This window comes from Periplaneta americana, chromosome 11 (genome assembly GCF_040183065.1).
Source record: "Periplaneta americana isolate PAMFEO1 chromosome 11, P.americana_PAMFEO1_priV1, whole genome shotgun sequence".
Classification (NCBI taxonomy): Eukaryota; Metazoa; Arthropoda; class Insecta; order Blattodea; family Blattidae; genus Periplaneta; species Periplaneta americana.
The window spans coordinates 23876691-23903240 of NC_091127.1; the positions used below are offsets into that span (position 1 = coordinate 23876691).

The following is a 26550-nucleotide window of genomic DNA, read 5'->3' on the forward strand; positions in this document are numbered from 1 at the left end:
CCCCCCACACCCGCCCGTGCGCACAAGCCACTGAGAGAATTATTAGTCTTAAAAATTCGCGGTTCCCAGCTAAGTATGAACTCAAACATTTCAAAGCATTGTAGCCAATTGACCATAAAAAAATATTGACAAAATATAGAAATGGATGAACTAGTTTTTATCAGAGTCTTGTATGAAATAATGTAGATGGCATGAAGTTACTACAAAGTCTTAGAACTCACCTCCCAGTACTTTGATTTGTGCACTCCTTGTGAGTATGCTTTGGCAAACCTGCTCTCAGAATTGAGAGCTGTGATGGCGCAACTGAATTGAGACATGGGGTGCAGAGTAGCAGGGAAGTTGTTGAGCAATGTCACCACATGCGATGGCAATGCTGCACGGTTTGCCCACTCCTTAGACACTGCTTGCACCTGTACATAAGAGTAATACATGCACAAACATAGCAATACAACTTACAGAAACAGAATTAGAAGGTAACGCTAATTTAATTATAGTTTCAGAGCCTTACACATTATTTCTTATGATGACATTCTTTGTCTCAAAATTACGACGTGAAATAAATGATATAGTATCTTCTATAAATCATGTTCACAGATTACATGCCAAATATCCTTGGAATTTCCATCTTGTTCATAACTTTTCTGATGGTGCAGTATCCCATCAGTCTATTTTTTTTTATTTAGTAGGTTATTTTACGACGCTTTATCAACATCTTAGGTTATTTAGCGTCTGAATGAGATGAAGGTGATAATGCCAGTGAAATGAGTCCGGGGTCCAGCACCGAAAGTTACCCAGCATTTCCTCATATTGGGTTGAGGGAAAACCCCGGAAAAAACCTCAACCAGGTAACTTGCCCCGACCGGGAATCGAACCTGGGCCACCTGGTTTCACGGCCAGACGCGCTGACCGTTACTCCACAGGTGTGGACCCCATCAGTCTATTATAATCCTCAAGTCTGTCTTTTTCACTGCCACAGATCTACTTGACGACATTCTTACACAATTGTACGAGTTATTACCTTGCTAGGACATTGGCTCATTGGACTTAATGGAACACAAAATAAGTTACTGAATTTAATCTGTTGAAATAAAAATTTTACGAAGTTATGAGCTTTAAGAAATGCACAATTAAAATACAAAATTACTGGTTTTCAGTGAGTTTTCACTATCTTTAACAGGATAGTCAATAAATTTAATCTCCGGCAATAAAAATTCTATGACGTTAGGAGCTGTAAGAAACACACAACTAAAATAATTAAAATACAAAATTACTGGTTTTGAGTGAGTTTTCACTATCTTCAACGGGAAGTCAATAAATTTATTTTATGAGCTCTAAGAAATGCACAATTAAAACACAAAATTACTGGTTTTCAGTGAGTTTTCACTATCTTCAATAGTAAGTCAATAAATTTAATCTGCTACAATAAAAATTTTAAGACTTACGAGCTCAAGAAATATAGACGACAGGGTTTCAGAAAATTTTCACTACCTTCAAAAAATTTAATCTCTTGCAATACAAATTGTACAAGGTTATGAGGTCTAAGAAATATGGAATGACTGCTAGAATAAAAATTCTAGGAGGTTATGAGATCTAAGAAACAGTGAATGACTGCTTTTCAGAAAGTATTCATCACAACCCAATCCTGTAAATAATCTCCATATGCTACAAAAACTGTTTATCAATTTTCACTATAGATAAAAAACTTAGAAAAAAACGCAGTTAAATTAAATTTAAAACATTATTTACAGTTTTCATACCAAATGCTCTTACAAAATCAAACTCTGCAAACAAATGTGACTGAATAAATTATGGAATGAACGACAAAGTTATATTGTTGGCTGTGTATTTCTAAAATATGGATTAGTTACGAATGCAGAGTAACACAGTTATGTTCTTGGCTGAGTTTCTCTAACATTATAATTAGTTGGTTATGTTTCTTCAGAATTCATCCAATTACAAATGGAACTAGATTAGATGAGAAGAATTCTGGATTTTAAATCATGTGCTGAGACTTAGTATTTCAAATATTTTGAAAATAGCTGTACTTAGATGTTCCATAACAGGTTAATATTGCCCAGGTCTGAAAAAGCGTCTACTCTACTGAACATACATTGTAGGCAATGCATCAGACTTGAACAATACTGTATTACCCCGATGTCATCTGAGAGTAGTTCCCAAATTATGGTGATTACATATGTTTCAACACTATTACAACCCAAAATTCTTCTTCTGATCACAAATCATCATCATCATCATCCTTCATGCATTAGGAAATTGATTCCTGTAGCACCTACTGAAATTGGTCCATCCATCTTTTGGCTGGTCTTCCAATATCTCTTCTTCCCCGAGGTTTATATTTCCAAAACTTATATGGTATCCTGTCCTCCTGCATCCTTGAAATGTGAGACATCCATGTATTTCTATATTCTTCTATTTTGTTGTTTAATTCATATATCTCAAGTTCTTCTCTTATTTCTTCATTTCTTTTATGTTCTATTTTCCTGTAACCTGCTACGCTTCTCAAAAATTTCATCTCATTTCTTTGTAATCTAGAGGCATCTCTCTTTTTCATAACCCATGTTTCGCTTCCATATAGTAAACTGGGCACTGACATCACCTTATAAAATTTTAACAATGTATCTTTTCTAGCTTTTGATTTCAGGGTTCTTCTTATTGTTCCATTTATGTAATTAAATTTTTCTATTTTTTCTTTTTGATCATAGTCTCCTTTATAAGATAAGGTAACACCCAAAAATTTAAATTTATTTACCTGTTCTATGATATTGTTTCCTATTACTATTTTAGATCTTACAGGAGATTTGCCACAAAATGCCATAGTTTTAGTCTTATGTACAGATATCTCCATATTATAGTTCTTATTTATTTTCCATAACTCATGTACTGCTCTCTGTAGGTTATTCATTATTCTGTAGCTTACCAGTAATTGAGATTTCATCTGACCGCCTTACGAGGGCTGTGCACACAAATATAAGTCAAAATTCCATATACATTGAAAACAAGTGAACATTCCCACTGTTTGTCGGCAGATCATTTCCCCTGCCCCGCTACCACCACTGCTTGCATCTGCTAACTCACAGTGCATTGCCACTTTAAAATTTACATACTATGCTACGTTAATGAGTTATTCTATGTTCAATCACCAAGAAAATATGTCATTTTCAATCTTACCAACTCCGATTTCAATTAAATTTTGTAAGGATATTTCTTTTTGTGAGAACTAACGTATGATATTCTAAATTTTTTACGGCAATAATCGCCCTGGTTTTAGTCATAAGGCATTTTGAAAACTCAAAAACCGCTAAGTCAAGTGCAATTGTTCACTTATAATTAAATAACTCCAGTCAGACTTATTATAAAATGAACAGGACTTGTTGTAAAGCTAATGAAACAAGATTGTCATCAGCATATTAATAAATGTGCCGAAATTACTTTTTGAATGGTTTGATCACTTAACTTTTTCTTAACTTGTGATTAATTAAGTAATGCTTCAATAATGACAAACCTTATCAAGTGAATTTACCAATATTACTCTTTCACTCCTGTAAATCTCAGATTGGTATTATATCGAGATCCGGAGTAATAAATAAAAACGTTTCCTAACATCAAAGTTTGCAATGCACCCCTGTGATTCCTTACAAACGAGACAGTTTCTTTTCTTTTTCCAAAGGGAAGGGTCACACAAAATGAGCAATACTTCCAGCAACTACTATGCGGAGGGTGAGTACCTAACCTCTATTAATGTAACTCAGTCATTACGTAAATTTTAACGAGTTTTCAGATACAAGCAGCAGTGGTATCAACAGAAACCTGCTGCTGGAAGGACAACAGGAACACTGGAAACGTTCACTGAGACTCGTTATAGATTAGATTAGCTTAGAAAAGGAGGTCAAGAACTGACATCGTACACTGCGACCTTGAATATCTATTGTGAGTTCCCTACCTTATGTAATGAATTTTTGAGTTTCATGTCATGTGATTTTTACTTTCTTTGCCTGGTTCTTTTATTAGACCTTAAAGGAACCTGTGTAAAATTAGATTTTTCCAGTACTGAGCATTCAGTCCCTAACTTGCTTCACAAACCAAATCAAACACTCTTCTGAACAACTATTTTCTAAGAGACTGGTTTTTGAAGTTATATCACATAATTTTTACGTAATTTAACATCCAATCGTACCTGGGCATCAGTTGGAACTTCGCCTGTGATGAGCAACCAGAACAAGCCTTCAGGTAGAGGCTCAGATCCACCTTTAGCTTTGGGAAGCAGTTTTTGGCATTCTGGAATGGAATAGCCACGGAAACGGATACCTTCATCAGGATCTAGCACAGATGTTTCACACACCAGGCCTTTGATGCCACGCATACCACCATACATCTAACAGAGAAAATATGGGTTTTCATTAGTATATTATTACAAAATTATTAGGATAAATCTTTGTAGAAATCATATAATTAGTGGAGATATGGGTGTTGTCTTTCACATTTCTGTTATTAAGAGTTCATAATGCTAGAAGTCTTAATTTCTTTAACGAATAAATATGTATTACCACTCAACACAAGATAATCAGGTTTGCGTCATACAAAATCAAATCATAACTTTCATTGAGACTCAAACAAAGGCTTAATCAAGAAAATACAATACTGACATCTCTTTTCTTGAAAACAGAAAGGTGTACTTCACTTTTAAAGGTCTAGCAGTTACAACATCAAATTAAAAATGAAAACATTTATTAAATTTGATGCACATCAAAAATACCATTACTTTACATAATACAAACATCTGCCTCACTGAACACATAGGTACAATAACTGCAGAACCACTATTTTAGATAGAAAAAAAAATGAGTGTACAGTTGTGGCAAAAGAAACCAGACCGACCCTTGTAGCTTATTTCAGACCCTTATTCACTCTAGAACACGATAGACTGGTAACTAAGACTTTCGTGGTTCCAATCCCGCCTGGGAACGAAACTTTTTTTCTTTGGCTCCTTATTCAAATTTATTCCCAATACTTTTCGATTGCTGGTAAAATTCATGTTCTGGGAATAATAAGTTAATTAAGTAGTAAAATATCGCTGCAATCGAAAAGTATTGGGAATAAATTTGAATAAGGAACAAAAAAAGTTTCCTTCGCAGGCAGGACTTGAACCACGAAAGTCTTAGTTACCAGTCTATCGTGCTCTGAGTGAACAGGGCTCTGAAATTAGCTACAAGGGTTGGTCCGGTTTTTTTTGCCACTACTGTACATTATATAACATAAATTATTTTGTAGAATATAATTGGTAGCAATGAGTAATAGGTACCTAATTTAATATAATTTTGTCCTAACAGGTATTCACATGAAATACCAACACAGATAAGAAGCCCTTACTGCATTCTTGAGGGCAATATTAAATAATTTTTTCATAGCGAAATTTAATTAGCCTATGTCAATTTATATTGAGCACTATTTGGGCACAATGCTTGTTAAATACTGTAGCCGAAGAACCACTTTCCATTTCGAAGACTGATAAAAATCTTGGCAAGTTCTAGTGGAATATGTAATAGACGAAAATGGTGTTTGAGCCAAGTTTTTACGGGGTACTCTCATTTTCTCTGTTACTATTTCTTCACTAATCAGAATTGTGATGAAAGGTTTGAGTGCCAATGAAAACAGCATGTTGCTCGTAGAGTCAAGACGATTTATCAACTACCCACCATTGGATAAAGAAGTTTTTTTTAAAAAAGGACAACAGAAAAGAGAAAAATATATTTGAGTTACTCATTAATTACAAGTTTTCTGAGACAATGTGTTCCACATTTTAAATATGAGACGCAATTAGTTTAAAATGCAAACTCAAGCTCTAAGCAGATTGTATTTCACTTTTCTTATGTAAGTTCAAGGTAAACAATGGCAATATTTATGGTGAGCAGTATATTTAACAAAGATAATTTATATACAAGCAAGTAACTGTTCATATTAATGTTGTGAAAGAAGTGAAACTAAAAGAGTGGTTTCTCAACAACATGTTTTTGGTACTTTTCAAAGTTTCATGACGTTAGTATTTTGTATAACTATACAAAATGCAAATCGTTTATTCTGCAGTTACTACTCAAGTAAACGTGATCTTACTTTATACTTAAATCAAAATTATTGACTGGCAAATGAATCTGTGTTCGTTTCTGACAAAAATATAACTTCTGAAAGATTCCACTTCTTCCTCTGGAATTTCCCCTCATGCCACTCTTCTACTACCATAATAGTACATTATGCAACGAGTCTATAATGGTAGTAATTAAGACGCGAGTATGTTTATGAAACGAGCGCGAGTTTAATAATTTTCATACGAGTGTCTTAATTACCATTATAGGCAAGTTTCATACGACTTTTTATGCTCGACCATATTTCTAACTTGAAATTATTCATAAGTATTCATGTTATTCTTATCTGACTGGGGAGCGGAACTGACCTTGTGCAATATCTCGTAAATTGTGAGATGTGCGCAGACGCGATAGTATTGATTTTTGACCTTGATATAATCTAGAGAGTAAAATAAACATTAATCTTGATATAACCTTAAAATTGATTTAGACATTGAAAAACGAGATGACAAATTGAATTTATTTGAATATTATTTACAATTAACGCTAATTATTATAGTAACAGAACATAACCTTCTGCGACAGTATTGGATTTCCAGCCTCCGTGACGTTTCACTAGTTGTCTTTCGATTGCATATCCGAGAATAATCGATACTTGCGCTTTCATATTGCTACAATGGTGTTTTCTGATTGGTGGAACACCTGAACTTTAATGGATAGGTGTACTTTAATGAGGTCCATTAAAAAGCTGCTACCAGGTGTATAATTACTACATTTCGGCATGGTCAAGCATAAACTAATAAACATTATAATAAAAATGTATCACTTATGAGAAGAGACTGTAAAATGAAGAAATGTACTGTGCACAGGGATTGGAAATCAAATGTGCACATATGTTACCGTTAAACAGGATTTCAGTCATTTTGTGTGAATTATGTAACACAAAAAGTTCGTCTTTGTGTCTGCGGGGAGTTTTATACAGGAAGAGGAAGAAAGAAAGGCATAAAGGCATCAATGTTCAAGCAACACAACTTCATTTGCCAGACAATCTTTTTAATATAAATGTGTTCTTACTACAGTAGAAAGAAAATTGGTAGTGTTTTGAAGGGAAGGCCTCAAATGATTCAGCAATTGTTGAATCTTGATCTGAACCTTCCTTCCCAAAGCAGAAAACACTGACTTCCTTCCTTTCTTCCTTCTTCGAGGTGAAGGTTCTTTAACGTAATGCATCTGTGAAAACTGAAAATCCTGCATTTTTGAGCAGAATTGTTCAAAATAAATTACGTGTAGTACAGACCAAATTTTCAGTAAATCTATAGTGATGCAATCAAGCAAACGCCCGTATTAAAGCATTGTACCCCAATTAACATTCTCCCCATTTTTCACTGATGCATTACCCAAGAAAGTAGAACACATGCAATTACAGGCAAATTTTCAACACCATTTAAGATTTCAACTTGGACTCTGTAAAATTCACAAGATTCCACTTATGGCTGAAAGGTTCAAGTGAAAATAAATGAGTTTCACGACTAAACAAAAGACTTCTTAACCTGTAAAAAAACTGGACAGAAGAAAATAGTCAGAATCTGGGTGTTATTATTATTATTATTATTATATTTTGTAGATTATACTCGGAAAGGAGAGAGAGAGAGAGAGAGCGAGAGAGAGAGAGAAAAGCCAGTTATATCTCATTACAACTGGCTAACAACGAGAATCACATTATATGTAGTAGGGTAGCTGTATCATATTGGAAATTTATCCTTTGAAATGATGGGGAAAAATTCAAATATATTGGAGCGATAGTAACAAATATAAATTGCACTCAGGAGGAAATTAAATGCAAAATAAATATGAGAAATGCCTGTTATTATTTGGTTGAGAAGCTTTTGTCACCCAGTTTGCTCTCAAAAAAGCTGAAAGTTAGAATTTATAAAACAGTTTTATTACCGGTTGCTCTGTATGGTTGTGAAATTTGGACTCTCACTTTAGAAGAGGAACAGAGTTAAGGGTGTTCGAGGAAAAGTGCTTAGGAAAATATTTGGGGTTAAGAGGAATGAAGTAACAGGAGAATAGAGAAAGCTACACAATGCAGAAACACACGCATTGTATTCTTCACCTAACATAATTAGGAACATTAAATCCAGACATCTAAGATGGACAGGGCATGTAGCACAAATGTACGTATGGGTGAATACAGAAATGCATATAGAGTGTTAATTGGAACACCTGAGACAAAAGACCTTTGGGGAGGCCAAGATGTAGGGAATTTGAGGGAAGTGGGATATGATGCTAAGGACTGGATTAATCTTGCTCAGGATAGGGACCGATGGCAGGCTTATGTGAAGGTGACACTGAACCTTCGGGTTCTTCAAAAGCCATTTGCAAGTAATTAAGTAAGTAAGGGTAGTTGTATTATTTAGTGAAAATTCTGAACAGTTGAAATTTTTTACGATTGTTCTGAGGCATCTATAGCAATTGTGACCTAACACTTAAATTACTGTTAAATGAGACAGTATTTTAATGGTCTATTATTAGAGTTCCAAATACCTTTCACGGACACTAAGTGTATGTTCTTCCTCTCCATTTATATTGCATTACCAAAATAACAGGTCTTACACCTTGCTGACCATATTAAGCAGCACATTTCTCATAAGTCAAGCACTGACTCACATCAAGAAGAAATGGGTGTAGTACCATTATTCACATAGGTAATACATTACATAAATGCAGTCCTGCTACAAAGATTAAGATAAGGTGTGCTAATTCTGTTGAAACCATTTTATAATGTGGCACATATTCAGTGCAAGATATCTCTGGATTATTTGCAGCATTAGATATCTGATATACGAAATTTCTAAATAATCCATTACAATGATTCAAATAATTTAATTAAATATAGGTCAAATCTGAATAGCCTTCAATTTCTAAATTTGGTATTTTAAACTTCTCTACATTTAACAGCAATCTTGCTAGTTACAAATTATCAAATTTGTTTCATGTCAGAGTTTAACAGTAGCATTGCGATTCTCATACTCGTTCTATAATTTCAGTATCAAAGAATGAGCAGTCAGAACTCTCACCAACCAACATATCAGTTTACGAGTAAAATATATTAAGTCAAAATTATTACTTCTAACAAAAAGGTGTTTTTCTTCTGACAAAACCGAATCCTCAAAATATTATTTTAATAAACTTTTTCTGTTTAAGGGGACACTCAACTTTATTTTGGAACTTTTTTCCTATTTGACCAATCTTTTTCAAATTTGGAGAAAAAGTTTAATATACACATGGAAAATAACATGCAAAATCTCAGCTCATTAGATCCAATACTTTTCAAAATAAAAAATATTTCAATTTTTAATCAATCATTAATTGAAATATCACTTTTAATTATCATTTTTTATTTTTTGGCTTTGTGCATTTGACTGTGACTTCTCAATGAAAAGGGGAAGAATTCTGCGTATTGATTTAGTTCTGTCACGTAAATTAGTGTAGAAATTTAATTTTTCATTTCTATGAGACTTTTTCTCCAATTTTTAAGTTGAGTGTCCCCTTAAGTGTATGTAATTTTCCAATTCTAAGTTTACACACATATATTACGTGCATTCTCATAAGTATTATTTTTGACTTAATGTGTTTTGCTTGTAAACCGATGATATATTCCTTTTCTCCCCCTTCCCCTTTAACTCCACATCACATAAGAACGATTTCGTAAGCACCCATTTCATAAAATTTTACGTGGGATGATAAAGTAAAAATAAATTTCCTTTACCGTCTGAAAAAGTAAAATATAGTATGTCTATCACATGACCAATAAAATAAATACTTAGGGGCATCGAGATGACTGAGAGATTACACTAGTGTGGTTATTTGTGGTGCTCCTAAAGGTCAAATAAAACATTTTTACTCAATGCTGGTTTACAAAATCTTACGATCAAATGAACTTCTAACATTCTGCAGAGTTTAAAATCTATTTTTGAGATGTAAAAAACTGAAAGACGAAACCCATTACATCCGATAAAATGATAATCGTGAATGCTGATATATGTTTTTTATTATTAGTTTTAGATTCCTGAAGAAATCATTGGAAGTTAGTCACCATAAAGGCCATCGGCAATTTTGTTCTTAGAATTAATCAGTCAAATGTAAAGTCATCCGTCCTAGTGTGACTTAGAACCCTGCTTCACTTTCCTTTTAGAAAAAATCGTAGCTCGGGTTTTTTCAGTTCAAATGCATCACCCTTGCCTGAATTTGAAAGTTGTGATACATTGTTGGAGAGACGAGTTCACCCATTAGCTCAAGACGATCTTTTATATAATGTGCTTTTTTAAATTAAAAAAATATATTTAAGCTAAATGATATTCTCATTGTGTACTTCATTAACGAGATTCAACCTTAGAATCCGTAATATCTCGTCACTTGACATTCAGAGGTCAAGAACAGTACATTTACAATCTATAAACGTTTAAAGAAGAATAGCAACAAGGACTCTGCAACCACATGACTCGTGACCAGAGAAAGGTGCGAGATATTTTAGGATTGCAGATAACGTACACAGACACTCCCACCAGCCAAAATGCTCCTGCTCCAAGCCATGCCAAGGTCTAAAATTAATCACACTATTACGCTAATATACAGGGGCAAGGTATTTTTGGGAAAGGCCAGTGATAGAGGTTTTCTATGTGGAACAAATATGTTACGTAAGAACTGGGCGCATCAACTACAAATGAATGAACCACTGATGCTGCAACCACAGTTTCATGTTCAGTTCCCTAACGCAAGCTCTCACAAAGACTTTTGAAATTCGTATCATTTAACAGAAATTACGATACGGAATTACAAATGTAGAACAAAATCAAGGCAACAATTAAACGTAATTTTCCTAAATACAACAATAGATTGCAGCGAAGTCTGTATACGAAAACTATAAGCTGCATTTTAAAGTGTTGCCAATAGGCAACGTGATATTTCAATGAAACTTATGTTAAATTGTAGTGTTCGAAGAGTACTTTCATTCTAATACGTTACAGGCATAGATAATCAGCTATTTTTTTTACGAAAGATTATTTTTTGTCAGGTTTCAATATTATGGGCTGCAATTTATTTCCATAAATCAGCACAGAAAAATAATGATGTCGACTAGGTTATAAGCAATGACGATCATCCATTAAAAAAGGAATATAGTAACAAAAAACAATGTTATTTCCATCTGGTTTCATCATTACCCCTGACTTTGAGATTATTTTCTTGGAGTTAACATAGTCTGACAGACAGCCATGTTGATTAGTAAATCGTGAGGCCTCCACTTAAAATCTCCGCATTTTCAATTTTTATTCTATTATTTTCTACTGTCTAATAAGCTTCTTCATTATCTTTTTGCAATTCATTTTGGTTTTTTTAAAGATAAGTCTTAAAGAGATCTTTAGTGTTATACTGTTTATTTCTCAGTCAATGAATGACTTATCGCATAATATTTAAGGATTTATTCCTTTATATCACATTTAATGTTTTTTATAAACGTTTTCGTCGCCCAGCGTCATCAGATGGAACTTTAAGAATAGGCAATATTTTAACCTCAAGTTTGTAAATATAAGCATCAATTATCACTAAATGAAATAGATAAAACTATGAAATAAGAGTAATAAGTTGAATTAAAATCTATATAAAATATATGAGAATACAAAAATTTACAAGATACATTACGGGTTTTCACTTACATTTTGAGAGTTACATTAATACTCTTTCACTGAATTTAAAGTACGTTTCAACACATGTTTTTGCTTATATGAACCTACAAAACTCAAAGCTCAGTACAAACAAACATTATTTGAAATGAATAAGAGTATCTATAATAAAAAAATTCAACAGCAGAAAATAATTAAAGAAAGAAGGAAATTAAGAACAGAAGAATCGAACTGAGGGCATCTCATACTGTATACTAGCCTATAACATTACCCAAGAGAGTAAGCTGACACAGCAAACCAAAGTGTAACTGATAAGTAGTTACGAACATGACAACATGGTTTTAAAAAGTAATATTTTATTTTAAGTACCTATTGTTGCTTAGTCAACTGTCCGAAGACAGGTCTGAACCTCATAAGTGATAACAATAAGGCACCATTTATAAGGCAACTAGGCCAGAAGATAATTGGGTAGGGTGACCAGTTTCTTTCCCCCTCCATTGCACAAACTGCCGATTAGCTACGTACATAAACTAATCAGACTTCAGATGCATACAAATAATTGTTCTTCCTCTGACACATACTGTCAAGTGAGATGTACTGTCTGATAAGATGTATAGTGAGGGTCACATAAGAACAGTTCCTAAACAGCAAATACTGCCATCTTGTCAGTGTTGCCAGCTGTTACCAGATATCACACAATCCTTCGTAGTAAATGGCATTATTCTAAATAATTCAATAATTTGTAACATATTTTCGTAGGCAAACTATACGAGAAAGGGATCAACATGTCAAGTATTTTGTCTGGCAATACGAAATTCATTGGCTTGAGTAAACAACTTACTCACGAGATCTAACCTAAAAATGTATTTTGTTTGACCACATGAAATTATTACTACTAACTCCGAAAACTTACCTGACTACAGTCTTTAATTATAACCACAACGCAACACAAAAAATAACTATTATGTATTAATATTAATACTGATAGTAATTAATTAGTATGTTCAAATTTCAATAGTTTCCAGTAACAGGCTCAGAAATCTAGTACAATTTCAATTTCATGGAACTCCAGTAGCGACAAATATTGTCGATATTTGTCTCAGCTGCCAACATACTAGTTACAAAATCACTACCATTTGTAGTATTTGTCAGTATCGAAATACTAAACGAAGATGGCAAAAGAAAATTCCACCTGCAAATTAGAACATCACCACAATCCATTAGCATATGTAGTAATGGGAGAAAAATGGTTAGATTTCACCCTTTGGGTATGAAGTAAGCTGACCCGGGCTATACATATTGACCAGAACCTCAATCGAAGGCAACTTCCAAGTGTAATTATTATCGAACATAAACAAAATCTCTTAACCAGTTTAAGAGGAAATAATGGATGCAGACGACTATATATTCAGATGGAATGACAAAAACTACTTTTTCAGTAACAGAAATGTTGAAAAATTATTTACGTGAAAATCTATATCTTTATCTTCCAGAGCACCTGACAAGAACAATCATATCTCTGAAGTCTGATTAGTGAAATATGTTACTAGTCAGCAATGTAAGCAATGGAGGGGGATATAAACTGGGCACCCTATCCCATTATCTCCTGGCTTATTTGCCTCATGAGTGGTGCCTTATTGGTGTCGCTTATGAGGTTACAACCAGTCTTCAAACTGCTGATTGAACATATATACAACACTGTATAATGGAAAAACTCGCAAATGCTCATAAATATGCCCGAAATTACATTGATAGAGCCTGGACGAGAAGTTATGGCACCAGCGCGAGGGACGCATTTTAGTTCGTTTGCTTGGACTCGCACTCACATTAAACTGGAGGGGTGTTGGGTTAGTTGGTTACTAGCATTCTGAGTGTTCAGATCGTTCTGCTACTACCGCTATTGCTAATACTGAAAACATTGTCCTTCTGAGTGCCCTCATTATGGCATTGTCTAAGGTGTGAAATCATAGAGTAGTTCATAGTCAAGGACATGAAATAGCATACAATGTATGGAAATTCATGTCAGAAGAGGCTGTAAACTGAATACCAATTCCATTGAAAAGCGTGTGTGCAAGAGTACTGGCTGCCACTGCTATTTCAAAGCGAACCTTGGCAAGAATTAGGAAAGAAGGGAAAAATATTGAGGCAGAACAGCAGATTCTTTCTCCAATTCGGAAAAAATCACAGCCGAAAAAGAAGATTGTTGCAGCTGTAGACAGTTTTGATGAGGAAGTCATAAGAAGACTCATTTATAATTTCTACGCTACACATAAGCAGAGGTCGACTCTGCAATCGCTTCTTCCAAGAATGGATATCAGTGTATGATTATGTGAAGAAAGTAGAGAATAATTACATTGAAATTGAGCACGTGATGGACAGTATTTTTGAGAACATTTCCATAAACTTAGGGACATCTGATTCCAGCACAGATCAGTCGTCTGATTCGGACGGAGAATAAGAATGTAAAGATGGAATAGCGGGCGTAATTCCATTAGGTACCTTCGGACTCTTGAGTAGGAAAGTGGTGATACTAAGGTAAGACGAATGTTTTTGGAAAGAGATGAAATGCATATGCCTGCCGCTCTGAGCTTGAGAACCGTAACCCAAACAACTCCCACTCCTCTACCCTCTTGGCAGGCAATTTAAAACTTCGCGCATGTTGGTGCCATAACATCTCGTCTCAGCTCTACGCATGTATGGCATGAAGAATGTTTAATGTTTTTTTTAATAAAACAGCTTCCACTTAAGCATGCATACAATCAGTTACCTTAGTACACGGAAAAGATTTTAAAAAGAAATTCAATAAAGAAAAATTAATTAAAAGCTATATTCAAAATTATCTGCCATAATACAATGACGTAACTGCATTTCAAAGGCTGTTTCAATCATATGCCCATACATTACAGTTAAGAAAAGAAGCTAAATCACTTATTAGAATTGGCAACAGTTACTTTCAAGGCACTGTGTTAATACGTAACCTCAAGGACTTTTCCCAAGTTCAGTTCCAGCATTTAATTGAGAAATGACCTCTTCCTTTTCTTCTGTCTGTGCTCGACATGGGAGAAAGCATTCCTAAAGCACAAATGGGTCATAAGTTATAGATAATGAAACTGTTGCTGATTAGTCTATCTCCAAACGACCTCAATGTCACGTCCATGTGAACATTCTACATTCTCGGCATGGAGTGATCAAGGATTGGGAACATGTCCCAAAGTGCACCTCATCTGATGCCAATTCAATAGCATTTAGTAAATTTACACATGATGGAAAGTTCTGATTTTCACGAGCATGGATATCTTAACATTCTATGAATACTTAAATTTAATCTCGTATTGATAACCTGGCAGCTCTCATCCAATCACTTGTCTCATTTTCGTGATAGTCTACCACGTATTTTCCACATTCACTTTAATGATTCCAAACATTCACAACAGTTAGTGTGAAGTGTTAATGACACCAGATGCAAAGGAGACACAATAAAACCTTTCAATTGCAGTATAGCATGAAAAATTTTGCTTTGTCATTATCTCTTCCTGTGACTTACATTATTTTTTACAAGAGGTCAGGGACTGACTTTGAAAACGAAGCTGAAACCACTTTCGTTCAACAGATGAAGTGCTTTTTAACCTGTATTTAACACGTGATATTTAACACAGGATAGAAACAGGTGGTTATATATAAATAAAGCCAATTATAATACACAACTAAGGCAAAGGACGGAAGTTTTATTTAAAAAAAAAAAAAAGGAGAAAGAAACTGAAAAACAATACAAAAAGAGAAATAAAGAAACAGAGACAAGTCGGCCTGGGTGGCGCAGTCGGTACAGTACTGGCCTTCTGTATCCGAGGTTGCGGGTTCGATCCCGGCTCAGGTCGATGGCATTTAAGTGTGCTTAAATGCGACAGACTCATGTCAGTAGATTTACTGGCATGTAAAAAAAACACAGGCGACGCTGATATAACTTTGGCAGTTTCGAGCGTCGTTAAATAAAACATAATTTAATTTTACAGAGACGAGGCGAAAATAAACGAAGAAAGAAGAAAAGTAAGAAAATTGAAAAAAGAGATGATAGAAAAAATGAAGACACCGAGTAAAAAGAAAAATAAATTCTACAAACGATGAAGAAAAGGAGACAGAGAAAGAGGGAAAAAGAACAAACGACAGAATAAAAGGGACAGAGAAAAGAGAAAGAAGAAAACAAATGAAATAAAAAAACAGAAAGAACGAAAATAGGCAGAGAGAAGAACAAAAATGATACAGGAAAAAAAGAAAAATAATCAAAAGAAAGTATAACTACGTCAGAAACAAATTATCATAAAAGTCGTGATCTAAACAATTTTGCAATGTTGCAGTTTGCCTCCTATTCAAGTTAACATGGCAGACAGGTGGTGTCATCAATTACGTAACCCATATTTCACAACCCATGCAAGTGAAGGACATCTGTACACCACAGCCAATTCCATTCTTCATAGTACGGTACAGGAAATAAGCTTATCAGAAATCATGCAACTTCACAGTTTTAAATATCCCTCTCTTCTATGTCCTGGTTTCAATTTCAACAATACTCACGTTATACAGTAAAACTTCATTTATACGTTTCTCACATACGTATTTCACACTTTTTTTTTCTGAAGTCCCGGCAAAATTTCTATACTTTCCATGTTAATTTATTTCAGTCATACACTTTTCGTTTGTACGTTTTTCTCACTTATACGATCTTATTTTAAACACCGAGAGGTATAAAACTTCATTTATAAGTTCTAATTAAATTTTGCTCGAAATTAGCTTTGCCATGAAAATATAGAAACGCAAAAATATCATAATTACTCATAGAATATAATACGCACTTGTGCTAAAAACCACTCAAGATTAAAATTATATTATCATAATAGGTTATAAAGACACTCCCTTACCACTAGCTATATATCACATTCATCCTCATTTGCAATATCAGAACTGGAACTTCCGATCAACAGGTCTGGGTTGGTGTCAGAACAATGACTAACGTCATGCTACTCTTTCGTCAGTAATTATTGGTAAATTCTTTTGATTTAATTAAAGATGCGCGATTGTTTAGAGTTGTATTAATAACATCTCAAAACAAAAGGAAAAAAAAAAAAATCTTATTACTGATTGTTGTCAAAAATTGACAAGAAATTACGAATGAAAAGTGCGCAAAAAACGAAAAAACACGAACTCGCAGTGGCCGTTTGTCAGTTGTTTCCCCACAATATCTCGTAACATAAATAAAGCTTCATTTTAATTTGTTCGAGTGTGAGGGTTTGAATGCGAATATAATACGCACCCTAGTTTACAAGACGACATTTTGTAAAGAAAAAAAAAAGTGGGTTTTATAATCACGTAAATACGATACAATGTGTTCATTGTTAAGTTGTGGCCAGCTTTGAAATTCCTGGAAATTGGAAGTTGCCCATTCATGTCTCGGCACGTGCTAGCTTCAGTAGTAAATCGGTTATGCGCCAGTGGGAGAATCAAGTCCGAGAGGGGAGAGAAGTATGTGCAGAGGTATGAAATAGAACATTCTAAACAATGAGAATCCAGATCTAAAGCCGTGACCGCAATGAATACAACTATCCTAACACCCCTTCAAACTGAAAATATTTTGACGGTAGACTCAACTTGAAATGACGAGAAAGTTGCAGATTGGTTTTTGAACAACGACCAGTTCTGAGGATGACCCATAAATAGGTCGAAACATGTAAACAAGGTACGTTAGAATTTAACACAAGAAAGTCTCATCATACGAGTACATATTCCGTTTTGAATTTCAATGAATGAAAGAAAGAAGAAGATTGTAACTGACTTTTTATTATAAAATAATCGCATGCTATTTATTATTAATGCTATTTCAGACGTAAAAATGCCATTTCAATTATAAGCTTTTCTCACATACACATTTTTTGTTTTCATATCATGGTAGAGACTGGATTAATCTTGCTAAGGATAGGGACGAATGGCGGGCTTATGTAAGGGCGGCAATGAACCTCCGGGTTCCTTAAAAGCCATAAGTAAGTAGGTAAGACTCACGAAAAACGTATAAATGAAGTTTTACTCTATATTATTTATGTTTTCAACTGCTTTTACAGCGAGACAGTTTGAAGCTTCAGTTGAAAGGCTGAAAAGTAATTCTACGAGACAATAAAACATATATAAAAATGTAATATTTTCGTGTACAGGAAGGATGGACACTTTTTTCTCTGTGGGTCACTGAACTAAAACATTATAAGGATCATAATGAGGTATTTTTGAAACCATTATTATATACCTACATGGCTACTAGAGACAAAAGCTATACTTTTACAAGGTTCAGAATTTATGCTCGATGTCTGTGGCAATATTATAAATATTACATTTATACATTGTCTTTTGATAATCCTGCATTAAAACTGAGGCCTTTTCTATTTCCATTGTAATTCTTGAGAAAATCTGTAATATTTCTCGTAAAAAAAAGTCTCTCGGTTTCATTAATGGTATCTGCTATATTGTCAATTCAAATCAGACAATTCAAATCAGACTATTAGTTAAACTAAACAGGAGTTTTTTTTTTTAATATACAGAATGTATCAAAATTAATAGCGAAAAATGAAACGACCGAAAGTATACAATAATAGAAGCAAAAAAATTCCAGTAAACATGGGTCCACAAACGAGCCGTAACTAAATAGCCGCCACTGACCATTATGAAATATCGTCCCAGTTAGTACAAATTTACTTCAAATGTAGACTTTTCGTTTAATTCTTCATCTAATTTGGCTCAAATTTCACTCATGGTTTACCTTAACAAGAAATACAATGCTACTTCAACACATTACATGTTTCAATTGACTGTACACTCTTACCCCTTAAAGGAGGTGTTCCACTTCTCTGCAATGTTCAGTTTTGTGAACAAGAGCACATCGCAGACTGCTTCTTGTATGCGAGTAAAGCATACGATGTTTATAGGGAATGAAGTCAGCGGCGGCTTGGAAGCAAATATTCGCAATTATCTTTTGCTTTTATTATCATATACTTTTAACCGTTTCAGTTTTCGATATTAATTTTGATACACCCTGTATATGTGCACAACTAGAATTGTAGAAAAAACATTTTTAAATTCATATCATATCTCGACACAATTTCGGAACAATACGTCTATTTTCCTGTTATTACCTCAGACAGATAGGAGGGAAGACATCTCACAAGGATACTATTAATAGAAAACACCTCGAATTTATATTCGATCTACTGCTTTTTATGATAACGTCGACAGGTTTTCATGCTATCAGTACGACGAATATTACACAATTCCACATTTCAACATTCATTCAAACACACTGATAAAGAAGATATGGCAAATTGAAGTCCCCCACAACAAGCGAACATTTTTTACATTTCTTTCTGTTTTCTCACATAATTATTTCAAGAATTTAGTTAAATATTTTCATATCTTAAAACAATAACAGTTTACAGAAAAAGAAAATAACAAAGTAGCAAAAGTACTAACTTTTGAAGACTACAGGTAAATGTGTTTTAATATAAATGCGAAAAAAAATGAATTCTGTGGCCGGGAGGAAAAAGGTCTTAAGTCAGTTTTTTTTTTGTAAAAATGAGATTTTTATATATTCTGAAAGCGGAAACAATTCTCTACAATCTGGTAAAACAGTTAAAGTCAAATAACACTCCTAACTGGATTTATAGAGCGTTACCAAATGTATTAAGTACTTTTTGAATCGAGCACACACAGAATAAAGGACTTAAGAATATTTAATACTTTATTCCTTACAAATCATCACATGTTTGCTTTCCATGCTTCCCTATTAAAAAGATCTGTATTTTAGCCAATTTATGACATGCTGATGCCCTTTCCTTTTAAAACTTTAAGCACCAGGGTAAACAGTCCTGTAATTGCTTAAGACCCATTTTGGATTCCTAATAATTTACACTTCTCATTTATTTTGACATGAAAAAGGTCTTATATTTAAATAGTCCCCTCCACTCAGGTTGGGTTCTAGTCTTAAAAAAGGCTTAAGTGCGGCTATTTTTGGAAATAATAAAGAAAATTGTTAAATGAGCAACATTACCTATTTTAGAAGAAATGTAAACAAATAATATCCAGGAAAAACCTCTTAATTAAAAAAGACTCTACAATTGACACCAATTTCAATCTTCCTACTGCTCTCCTGAAAAGTATAAAATTTTTACGTAAGACCTTTTTCCTCCCGGCCACAGAATTTAAGCTACACATCTAAAAATGCTAATCTGGTACTATAAATTTTCAATACATAACAATGTCCCGCAAAACTCCCATCACATTAGTGCTAAATGAACGATGTTAATTTACTATAATGTTAGTCTCCATAAACAACTTTAATGGTATACTTTTACCTGTAGCTATATCTTACAGTACAATGCACTGTAAACCAAGTATTACAGAAAGCCTTGTTATTCAAACACTGCATAGGAGGTAATAATGCAACATTAAAATACAATATCTTACTCACCATGTCGACTGTAACCTCTCCAATCTTGGTTGCTCCAAAAGCCTTTCGAAAACTCTTTACTCTTTCTTGTTCCTCTGGAATCTTCTTGGTCAAGATAGCTTTTAGATCAGTTGAATCTGACAGGTTCCGAAGAATCACTGTCAGGGCCGGCAACACCTTCTGAATAGGAAGAAATGGAAAAACAAAACATAATAAATTTCCAAATGTAATCTTCATCTTACGATGTTTGGTGACGTATACACGTCCGTTGATGTGACATATTAATGAATATGGACAGTACTCTATAACAGAGTCGCCAGTATGAAAGTATAATTCCAAGCCTTTGGCATGAGACGAACTCGATAGCTAAGTGGTAGAGCGCCTGACCGGAGAACAGGAAGTCGCAGGTTCGATTCCATCTCGAGGTTGTGAAATTTTTCTTTCATACCATGGCATGATTGTGACTATAATAGTATATAAATTCATAATAAATTTCCGCTTTTCAACATAGTCTTTACTGTCCCAGGCATCTTCTTCTTTGGAACTTTCAGCTCTCGCTGGTCGCCTAAAATTCACCACTGATGGACAAAGCCTTACCATTTCTTTTACCCAGGGCTGTCCTACTCATTGCTTAAAATGGAGTGAATTTTTTTTTTTAATTTCTCCGAGAAAATGATTTTCTATGTACAACTACAGAGTGTATCTAAATTGGTGTCAAATATTTTGGGGACAAGTTCCTAACATCAAAACAATTAAAAATGTTAATAAGAACATGGATCCGAAAACCATTCGTTAGGGAGTTATTAAAGGATTTGTCCCTTAATTAACCGCTGATTGTTTGGTGGTTTTTTTGTGAAGAAAATGTATTCTGTGAGTGAACAGAACGAAATGATTTGAATCATTTAATTGATGATGATGTGCTTCTGGACGTCATCCAACGAATGTGTTTTAACACGATGCTGCTCCAGCTCATTTCAGTCTGATAGTTCGCAATTTTTTAATGATCGATTTCCCCAGAGAAGTATTGGTCGAAGGGGAATCATTGCATGGCCTGCTCGATCGCCTGATTTGAATCCAATGGATTTCTTCTTCTGGGGACATTTAAAGTCCCTGGTTTATGCGACTCCTGTACTTAATGTTGATATTCTGAGAGTGTACCCAAACTGGATTTGACGAAATACGAAACACTCCAGGAATTTTCAACAGAGTACGCCAGAGCATGTAACGCAGTTTTAGGGGACACATCGAAGCAGGAGGAAGCCACTCCGAGCAATTTTTGTAAGATTAAATTTTGTCTTGTAACTCTGAGATCAATGTTCATATGAACCTTTTGTAATGTTTTTGTGTTATGAACACATCCCCGAAATATTTGACACCAATTTAGATACTCCCTGTATAGAAGTTGATCGAAATATCTCTGGAGCTTCCCGGAAGTAATGTCCAATTAAGAATTTTTTCTTCTTCTATGAATATGATGTGGAGATCCAAAACATTCAGAATGAGTTTAGAAACTGTTAGAGACATGCTTGCTATTTAAACAACTTCAACATGACCTGTCAAGAATTTTCTGCAAAATTATGATCCAGAGAACACCTGGTAAAAGAAATTCACTCTCCTGAAAATATAAGCACTTGTAGTAGTAGTTCAGTAGAATAAATATTTTTATCCATGTTGAATCTTTCGTACACTACTTTTAACACCTGAATATAAATAATTGATTAAATGGCGATCTTACTCGTGTTAATTATGTAAGCATGTGTGGCTTACAGCTGTTTCGGTGTTACTTGACACCATCCTCAGATCCTACTAGATCTTGGCACTGCCTGTTGTGTGGGTGCGTTCATGTGATGAAGAGTTGTGTCAGATAGACACAGACACACTAAAACACCCTAATCAAATTCTCAACACACAGATCAATTTCAGAACACACACTATTTGACACAACTCTTCATCACACGAATGCACCCACACAACAGGCAGCAAAGTTGAGATAGCGCCAAGATCTAGTAGGCTCTGAGGATGGTGTCAAGTAACACCGAAACAGCTGTAAGCCACACATGCTTACATAATTAACACGAGTAAGATCGGCATTTAATCAATTATTTAAATACTTTTAGTGTTTCAAGAATTAAAATACCTAGTCTATTTAAAGTGTGTAAAAGCAATATAAGTGAATGGCAAACAAAAATGTTAAAAATAGTTTTTTTCATATATCAATGTCCCTGAAAAAAAATCTGGTATCTTACATTAACGGAATACCAGTACTCAAAATATTCTAGTATTGTTAAACAAATATCAGCAGCCACTACCTCTATTATAATGGTTACTCTGTTAGTTCAGATTTCATGGATGGTTGGTTTGCATATTAATGTGGCCACTGGTTGCTAAGCTAATAGAAAGAAAAACAAACGAAAACAAAATTAATTTTTCCCCTGTTTTTCCTCATTAAAAAATTTCATATTTTGAATTCTGTCACATGCCGCAACTTTGTCCAATGCTTAATGTATACTTTGTACAATGTGAAAGTAAAATCTCTGATTCCTTGCCAAGGCCACAAGGAAGATAAAGTTTTTTAAACAAGATATAAAGCATCAAATTAAATTTTCGCATAAAATTCTTTCATCCATGATCACAAAATTCGATATTAAATTTTACACTAGTGCCACGGTTGTTTATTATCTGTCTGACTTCAGGCAATTTCATCACACATTTCTAGCGTGTTTTAAACAATTTATGGTAATATGAACAAAATTTATGAAAGGAGGCAACAGACTGTACTTGCCAAACAAACAACGCTAATTTACTATTTGGCATGCCTCTTTGAAGTATTAGCACTATTGATTAGAACTTCAGTAAGAACACTAAGATCAAAAGTTTATATTATCTTCAGTTAATTTTATTACACTCCTTACAGCTTTTAACACTGATCAAACACAGCTGATGACCTTGGGAGGTGATAAAAGAAATAGAGCCAATTCTAATCTCTTGGCTCTACATAATCCAGCCTTGACCTTCAACATTTTAGTATGTGTCACACTGGCTAATAAATTCACATTTGGAATTTCCCTCTTTTGTAATATAGGTTGACTAATAATGATTAGACAAGAAATATGATATAATCCGGTAGGCAGGAAACTACGATATTACCGGATATTGCATTGCTGTCGCCTACAACTGAAAAGTGTTCTACTTATCTTCTGGTACGATAATGTTTCTGCCTTCTTAAAGTGTAACTATATTCATCGAAATAATAATTTAAAAAGTGTTGATGTAACTCACACTATCATGGAATTTGATATAGCATATTTGGGTACTATCATCAATAGGGCTAGGATTTTGATGAAATTGCATCTTTCTAGTAACCCAGAAACATAGCTGCTTTAGTATTTATGTTATGTGATAAACTGAGCGTTTTAAGACATATTTGTTAGGGCATTTTTTTGTATTTTTTTGCCTATTTCAACTCAAAGCATTTTTTGTTTTATTCCGTCATTATTTAGGCATTTTCATTTAATTTTGGCCATAAATCCCCATTATTAATGTAAAATAATGTTTATTTCCTTTGATATTTTCTTTACATATTTTGTCCATTAATACCCATTATTTTGTATAATAAGCGTATTTTAATCGTCTTTCTGCACAAATATTGCCATTTTAACGTAGAACACCCATGTAATGGATCAGTCCAATCACCCCTTCAATATAAGCTCCTCTATACCTGCTAATTCTGGGTAAGAGTGACCTTGTGGTAACTACATGGAAACTAAAAGTAAAGTAAATCCATGGTGCTACAGCCCATGAAGGGCCAAGACCGACCAGCTGACTGCTGACCTCACGTCCACATGCCGACGCAGAGGTGAACGATCATACACGGAAACTACATCAGGTAAAATATTAAATTAAAGTGTACCACTTAGAAAAAATTATGTAAAATTTAATTTAATTACTAGTCGAAATATTTAGTACAAAACTTCTTTTTCTACTAGGCCAATTATGTAAGATCAATTTTTAAGGCATTTTTTTTAGATTTTTAGGTCATAAATGCATTGTTTTTAGGACATTTTTTCATGATTTATAGGTCATCAAAATCCTAGCCCTTATCATCACCATCATCATTATGACCTCAAGTATCAATCCACTAGTGGAGTATGTTGCATGTAGCATTTAGAATTGAATCGATTTTTGAGAAACTCATTAAGTCACGAAATACAAAGTTTTGGGAAAACACAAAAAACTGTTTAAAAGAAATTCACGAGTTAAGAATTAGAATATTTGAAATGGGAAATGTTGGAAAAACACAACGAATATTTATGTATGCAAAAGAATATTTTTAAATAAAGTATGACTCAATATTCATTTCTGAAAATTGTTTGACTTCTAGGGTTTCTCAAAATCTGGTGAAGATTTAATGAAACGATCTCTTTATTTCATGACATAATTAAAAACTTGGTTCAAAAATAACACGAATTTGATTCGCAAAACCAGTATTTAGAAAATGACTTCATAAGTTTTGCTTAATGTGAACAAATTTTACTCTAACCTGTATGAAATATCAGTAAGGACATAAATAATAAAGTTCTGCATAAATACATTATACAAAAGATAACATTATTCTAACAAACCCAAAATACAGACAAAAACAAATTAATTTAACAAACACAACAGCTTAGGCTATAATTCTGTTCATTCTGTGTCAGCCGTATCACTGACTTATGGACTTTCTTCACGAAACCTAATTTTCAAGCGCACATATCATAATATAAATACCATTTAACTTGTGGTATTTTTCTACAAAATAGCATATCTATCCCTATAGAACAGGAATTACCAATAAACTTAATTTTGTTAAAATTTGACTTATGGGGTGTCTTAAAAAACAGATTCAACTGATGTCTCAAATTCTAACAGTCTATATATAGAATATTTTAATATAAAATCTGAAGATTTTCGGTGGATTGGTATCAATAAAATTCAACAGCTGGTAACCTGTCTTCGAGAAAACTAACTTGCTCAAGGTATTCAATGAGATTTTCTAAACCTATAAATAATATGGCATGACTAAGATTAAAAGGCTACTGATCCAATCCGTAAACATAAAAGCACTGAAAGTAACGCCACCACGAACTATATGTCTTTCAATACAATGCCACACAACTTACCAATGCTCACATCAATCTCAAATGAAACTGACAAATCAATAACACGTGGGAAAACCATATGAATGAAGTTATTCTGTTTGCGTTAGTGTAGACATAACATTTCAACAGCGACCTCTCTGAAGCCTTCTTTGTATTTACGTATACGCACGTACGCACATATCGCACCACGTACGAGGTACTAATGATGACTTGTCCAAGTTAACAAAAAAAATTATGTTCCCATTAAAACACAGAACGCTAACAAATCGTTTTAACGTTTCTATTTTCTGCAGTTTCAAACAATAATCAGCAACATACGACAAGTAACACAAGAGATGTTTGTGTATATTCATTTGCATTTCATTTAATTTTGTAGTACCGGTAAAGAGTTTTAAAGCTGAAGATTTATATATTTTTAAACATGAATAAAGTCTAATACTACATATCACAAATCTGTAATGATTTAACACGCCTTTTGCAAATGGGACATTAAGATATCTGAAACAAGTAAAGGAGAGAAAATAAATTTGCTATCAAGCACTTCGAAATTTTAAGCTGTGTATTCTGAAGACAAACAATGGAACAACTTATGAAGGTTTAAATATTTATATTATTTCTGCACACAGATCTTATGAGGGCTACGTACACAAAGCATCCCGTCATTCTGTCTGATGTTTTGTGTGACAAAACTGTCTATGTTTCGAGGCATCATTTGAATATGAGAATCCAATGTAATATAGTAATTCCATTAAACAGTCTATGTGGACTTAATAATAGTAATTTATATTAATTTCCTACACAATTACTTTACACTTAGCTGATTTATTTTAGCTAGGTCTTCAGTTTAAAAAAAGAAAGAACATAATACTAGGATGAAATGTTTGTAAGTATAGCAGAATAAAGATGCAATTAGCCTACGTAACAATTTTATCGACAATTTAAAACTAAATTAGAATACATGACAGAATGGAATTACGCAGAAGACATTCCTGTGCGGATTTGTCTCGTAACTGATACGCTGTAAATTTGTTAAATAGAAACAAACATTTCAGTAACAACCAATCAAATCGTCCCACATTCTAATTAATCCTTTAAGATAATTTAGACAAAATGCTCACAAACATACGAGTTCAAATTAAAGAATCTTAGCT

At 33.8% G+C, this 26550-nt stretch overlaps 1 protein-coding gene across 1 annotated transcript in view; it reads right to left on the reverse strand.

Annotated features, from left to right (window-relative positions):
- Positions 1–26550, reverse strand: part of kdn (citrate synthase) — a 60587-nt gene that overhangs the window by 26292 nt on the left and 7745 nt on the right. Inside the window, exons 2-4 of the mRNA XM_069839155.1 lie at positions 20283–20441; positions 4196–4393; positions 222–410 (exon numbers count right to left, since the gene is read on the reverse strand). Of these exons, the coding sequence (XP_069695256.1) occupies positions 222–410; positions 4196–4393; positions 20283–20441 (546 nt within the window). The remainder of the gene's footprint in view (positions 1–221; positions 411–4195; positions 4394–20282; positions 20442–26550) is intronic.